At 37.5% G+C, this 6524-nt stretch overlaps 1 protein-coding gene across 1 annotated transcript; it reads right to left on the bottom strand.

Annotated features, from left to right (window-relative positions):
• Positions 1-3505: 3505 nt before the first annotated feature.
• On the bottom strand, positions 3506-6278 carry LOC132287010 (putative disease resistance RPP13-like protein 1). Its single transcript, XM_059789469.1, has one exon. The coding sequence runs from the start codon at positions 5780-5782 to the stop codon at positions 3548-3550; it is 2235 nt and encodes a 744-aa protein (XP_059645452.1). The 5' UTR covers positions 5783-6278; the 3' UTR covers positions 3506-3547.
• Between the last annotated feature and the right edge of the window lie 246 nt (positions 6279-6524).

Raw genomic sequence — 6524 nt, forward strand, 5'->3', positions numbered from 1 at the left:
TTATTTTACATTAATAAAATAATATTGGGGAAGACGTGGATGATTTGTCAAAACTTGGATTTTTGATATGTGATTTAAACAATTAAAATCATTATCGGGTTGGGATTATATAGAGTATTTTTTTTATTATAATTTGTTGTTTAAATGATTAAACAACTGACTAGGATGGGATTGAGGTCAAAGGAGTTTTTATAAAATGAAATGGTAGATTGGTCTAGGTATGAATATTATTTTAATAATTATTTAATAGGTATGGAAATTTAATAAACCTATTAATGGATGTGATTAGTATAGTATATATAATTATATATAGACATGTATATCGTGCTTTATTAAAGTTAAAACTTTATTAGGTTTGGTTTTGATCAGAGATGATCTGCTTATTGGTTTTCAGAGGCCTGGTAGAGTGAACTTGCTCGTAGGGTTTAACCCACGATTTATTTTTCAGGTTATTAGAGGTTCCAGTCTCGAGGTTGAGGATCCGCAGCTGGGAGACTGTCATTCGTCTATTCATCTTGTGTACTTTTAAATAGTATTGGATTATTGGATAATGTTTTAAGGGGTCCTTGAGTTATGGGATTTCTGAATTGTAATTGTTGGAGAATCATTAAGTAATATTTATTTATTAGTTTTCTTCAGCGGTTTATTTATTCTTTATTATTCATCTTTGTATTCTGTGCTTGTTAAATACTTAAATTGTTTTGATATCCCTTGATTTTGTGCGCGGACTTGATCAACCCGTGTTCCAAAATTAGGGGGTATCACACTGCCGAGCATTTAGAACATCTTATATTTTACAGCAACTAAGCACGACAGTCCCATGGAGTAGTTTTGGCAACAAGTTATAGAAAAATCACAAAATAAATAAATTGGTTGGTAGCAAATACTTCTCATTTCTAAGTTCTAACCTGAAGACAGCAGCAGTGGAAGATAATCAAGGCCATTCCCAATGTAAAGTTTAGCAACCAATGCTCTGTCACCAGGACCATTAATTATTAGGCACACCAGAGATCATAAAAAGGGAGCCAACGCATTAAGACCCCAGTGCATATAAAAAGGCTACCCTTTGGCAAAATATGAATGATTATGTAGGAAAAAATAAATTTTAATGTACATGACAAAAGCCCAATCCAAAACATATTTGTCCATGGAATTTCTTTTTTTTCAGCAAAGAGCAGCAAATTGATAAGGAACTCATAGGCTGCAACCACAAAACCCTATGAAATTACAGACAAATTTAGATATTGCGAAAGAAACTTTTCATGGATCTTAAAAATTAAAAGAACGTCAGCGCATACGTAGTCAATTACCTGTGTGCGAGAAATGTGAACAATGCTGTTTTATACTTCAGCCATTGATCAACACGAGTGTTCCATAAATATGAAGTTACTTGGCTGGACCTGCCTCAAATCTAATCTGTCTATACAGAAGCTGTCTCCAGACTCTCCACATGACAGGCGCATGGAGTCATGCCTGAAAAGAATCAAACAACAAGTGTCCTAAGAAATCAATGTCCACAGTGTTTTAAAATATTGATTGTTATCCCTTTATCCAAGAGTGTGTTCTCAAAGTTATTGTACATCATTTCTTTTCTTGGTAATAAAATTTTACATTACCGAAAAATTAGAAATGAATGGAACAATTAATATTTTACAAAAAGACATGGATGAAAGGAGAATATTATTCTTGAGTCACAAAAGCGTATACAGTGTTCCTCCATGCATTTTTTGTAAGTTTTATCATTGATGTGCAGTTATTCACTGATTTTTGCAAGACAGACATCAAATCAAAAGGATTTCTTGTTTTTTTTAATGCAGGTAGAGCAGGAAATTCAAATTGAAGAAGTGTTAAGGTGAGTGCAGGGAATGGGCTTACCTTACCTTATAAAAAAATCCGAATGGGAATCAGTCAGAAATTATTTCATATATATAATGGCCATCTATCTCCACGCAAGGGATGTCGGCAATGATGGGCCAGTAATCTCCTCTGTACTTCTTACACCTTTTTTTTACAATTGGACATTCATCTATTTCCAGCAATTGAAGCGTGGAAGGCAGCCCCTCCTTAGGCAAGGACCTTAGCTTAGGGCATTTGTAGAAAAATAGACGTTGAAGAGAGGTGAGATTCCGGAGCCCCTTGGATGATATGCATTCCACATTCGGGAGTTTACAGATGCTTAACTTGGTTAGAGTTGCAGGAAACACAGAGTGCTCTTCTTCTTTTTCATCATCATCAGGAAAGCAAACCATCTCCGAAAATCCACCATAGATTTGGAATAGTTGAAGAGAGGTGAGTCTGTGCAGGCCCCACTCTGACAGGGATGGCGTCCCATAATCACATCAATTGAAATTTCAACAAGTTTTGGGGGCAAATTCTCATTCTCATTGCCAAACAACTCAAGATTTGGACAACTCTTTAAATCCAGCATTGTGAGGCTTTGAATCTGATCGAATGACGGCAAGGACCTCAGATTCACGCAATAGTAGATACGAAGTTCTCTGAGGTTGGGATTGAAGGATAAACCACCTCTTTCTGGGAAGCACTCCAAACTATCGCATTTGTATATACACAGGTAAAGGAGATTTGCAAAATGGTTCAGGCACCTAACTAACCTTCTCATAATTGGCCAATCATCTATGTATATCCATTCAAGTGATGATAAACTACTACTGGTACTACTGCTGTTCTCATCTACCATTGTCTCAGAAACCCACTCCAATTCCATGCAATTTTCAATATTAATATACTTGAGTGTGGTGGGAAATGTGTCTGTTGGCCACGACCTCAGAGATGAACAATCACTGACACTCAAATCTTCAAGGTGAGAGATGCTGTCAGGGAGGGACTTCAAGCTCTCGCACCCTGTCATCCGAAGATATGTAAGAGTGAGCGGGACACCCCTTTTGGGGAAGTACACAAGTTTTGGACACCCACTTATAAACAACTTTTTGAGACACGTTAGCCTGTTCAACTCATTTGGTAGTTTCTCCACATTGGAGCACATATATATTTCCAACCTTTCAAGTTTACCAAACGGTGCCGGTGATGCATCTTCTTCGCCCAATAAAAAACCATTCTCCCACAAAGTAACCAGTTGTTCACATTCATAAAATTCAAGTTTTTCAAGTGCCACCAAAAACTTCACCAGTTCTTCCGGGAGTTTAGATAGTCGTGTAATACTCTTGACTTTCAGGATCGATAGTGAGAACAAATCAGTGACACTCTTTAACACCATCTCATCACATTCTTCCAGGTGCAACTCACAAAGTGATGGAAGCCTTAAAATTGAAACCTTACTCAACTTGGGACATTTATGTATAGTAAGCACTCAGAGGTGAGGGAATTGTGGTGCAGCAAATTTGACGCCATTCAACAGAGACCATTCCTCCCATTCCATCATATTTTCAAATTTTTGAGTCTCCAGTGATTGAAAAGCTGGAAATTCTAATGCACAATCACGTTTGCAAAACTCAGAACCAACAATTATAGCTCCATTCATGCCCCCAATGCATAGGTCTTTGAGCAAGGGTAGCTGTCCAAGTGGTGGTCAAGATTTACATTTCGCACAACCAATAGGACTTAGATTCACCATTTCAGAAAATGTTGGATCTCCTATCCAATTTGGAAAACTCCTTCCACCATAGAACTCAACTTTGAGCTTTTTTAAGTTTCCATGTGGTTTTAGCAGGTTGAGTACATCCATTTCAAGTATTTCATTTTGAGAATTATTGACATTTTTGCCCCATGTCAACTCTAATTCATCAAGGTCTTGCTTACCCATTAAATTGGCCTCCATTGCTTCTTGAACATCCATTACATTTTCTAACTTCACAATAGAAAGCATTCCGCGTAGATGAAATAAGTGCTTCAACTCCGTTAGTCTTGACCCATTGCCTTGTTCCACAATAATCTTTGACAATGTTGGCAAATTTGTCAATCTGCCAATCCCCAAAGGCATCTCTTCTAACAGCTCAGTGTTAGCATTGTCAAGATGACATAGGTTAATTAAATTAACAATGCTTGCAGGCAACATACGTAGAGCTTTGCAGTTGCGCAATGATAGTGTATGCAAATTGTACAAAGTACCCACAGATTTAGGTAACAATTGGATCGAATTATAAGATAAATTGAGGTACCGTAGATGCTTCAAGTTGCCAATTGAATTTGGTAGCTCACTTATTTCATAACCAGACAAAGACAATACCCATAAGGCTTGTAATTTAGGCAATAAATCGGACAAGAAACTGTTGCTTAAGTACTGATATTTTGGCCAGCTAGACACACTGTGAACTGGTAATGATAGAAAAGTACGCAAACCTTGAACTTCATAAAGATTCTCAAAGTTGTGAAAGACTCCGTATCGTTGACTAGTGTAAGACAACTGGCGAGCCCGTTTAGAAACTGCAATTTGCCCATTACCATCAAAATTATCAACTATCCTGAAACATATATCTCCAGCAACAAATTGAGCTAGATCACTTATGAGGTCATGCATCACAAATCCAGTCTTCTTGTCACTTGATTGTTGGAAAAATGATATTGATAATAAACCATCAAAACATTCTCTGCCAAAACCTTCCATTTCTTTTTTCCCTTCGGATAGTTGTAAAAGACCTTCCGCCATCCATAACAAAATTACTTCATATTTGTCAAATTCATAACCCTTTGGAAATATTGAGCAGTAAGCAAACCATCGCTTCAAATGTGAAGGAAGATGATGGTAGCTTAATCTAAGAGTCAGAAGAATACCACTTCTCCCTGGCGGTAGCTCCCATATCTTGCTGTTTAATATATCTTTCCACTCATCTTGGCGTAACTTATTTCGTAAGAGGCCTCCAAGCGTCTTTGCTGCCAAAGGTAAGCCATTGCATTTTTTCACTATTTTCTCACCAACTTCTTTGAGACCCGGATGTGCATCGAAATTTCTTCTTTTGAGTGCATTTTGAGCAAATAAAGATGGACAATCGCCATCATTTAATTCCTTTAAATAGAGAGTGGGAACAGTTCTCATGATTGATGCGACATTGTCACTACGACTTGTAATAATAATTTTCCTTCCTGGTGCCCCAACTGAAAAAGGACTAAGTAGGTTGTCGCACTCTATAGAATTCTCATTCCAAATATCATCCAAAACAAGAAGAAACTTTTTACCGGACAACTTTTCTTTTAGTTTAGTCATAAGCTTATTTTGATCCTCGAAATTCCAAGCACTTGAGGTGATTGATTCAAGAACCGTCTTTATCCTAAAAACATCAAAATGATCAGAAACATGAGCCCAAACCTTCAAATCAAAATGACTCTCCAAACTCTCATCATCATACACCAGCTGGGCAAGAGTTGTTTTACCAACACCTCCCATACCCACAATTGGAATGACAGAGGGTCCAACATCATCATTTCTATTGCCCCTTAACAACAACTCAAGTATTGCCTCTTGATCATTTTCTCTGCCATAAATATCAGATTTGTTTGCCCAGACAGGCAGGGGCAATCTTTCTCTCACCCCTCTAGCATTTTTTTCCAAACCCAGGTCATTTTTCTGTGCTGCGATCTCTTGTAACCTGGCAGTGATATTTTCTATCTTGGACCTCAAATGACAATCAAAAATAAAAGCACCAGGAATAGTGAAGCTAGTACAAGAAGTAGGGATGAGTTTTCGCACCATGCTGGTGCTGGCATTAGGTTCCTGATCCATCAACTGGCATCGCAAAGCTTCGGTGGCAAACTGGTCCAACAAATCATCCAAATCATAAGCCAGGTCGTTGAGATCCTCCAGCCACATCTCACAGCTCTGTCTGTTATCTGCTTCTCCTCTGCCTCACCGATCACGGCTTGAATTATGAGCAGCGTCTTGCTCAACTTCTTCAACTGAGTATCAATTCCCTTCTGACGTGCAAACTTTTCCAATACCCTAGTGGCCAGTGAGAAAGATCTCCCCGACAACCATCCTTTCCTCTGTCTAAAAGAATAGATACAGCAACTAATGGGATTCAGAGAAAACAAAAGCAACAAAAGAATAACAAAAAAGTTTCTTTTGTGAAAGCTTGAGGAACTCAAATATTCCTATGGCCTGAAACTAAAGCCTCGAAAAGGAATCAAAAGTCAAAAGCGTCAAAACTGGGCTGGTGGATCATCATAGATATATAATATGTTGCTTGATTGATATTTTAAAACATAATTTACATTATAATACTTATAAAGAAGGTGGTATGGGTTTAGCTGGTTCTACATAATTTATTTTTAAATGACCAGACAGCCTTATAGACGACTTCAATAAGAAAGGCAAAAAAAAAAATATGTGGGTAAAATGTCTTTTCGACTGATTTTAACATTTGTCAACTCTTGGCCAAATGTTTCAAGTGAGTGAATAAAACTTTCTACAGCTAGTTACCTTCTTCTTTTTTTTTTTTTCCAAGGCAATAAGAATTAGAGTTGTGTCCACCAAAATGCAGCTAGTTACAGTCTCTCAATACAGCCTGTTACAACTCTTGTTAACACTCTCTCAGTCAGCATTCTCTCTGAAA

This window comes from Cornus florida, unplaced genomic scaffold (assembly GCF_030987335.1).
Source record: "Cornus florida cultivar Cherokee Brave unplaced genomic scaffold, ASM3098733v1 CherokeeBrave_3.0.0_Hap2_Chr11, whole genome shotgun sequence".
NCBI classification, from domain to species: domain Eukaryota; kingdom Viridiplantae; phylum Streptophyta; class Magnoliopsida; order Cornales; family Cornaceae; genus Cornus; species Cornus florida.

Coding starts and splice junctions, on each gene's coding strand:
- LOC132287010 (XM_059789469.1), bottom strand. CDS start 5,782: ATGTGGCTGGAGGATCTCAACGACCTGGCTTATGATTTGGATGATTTG.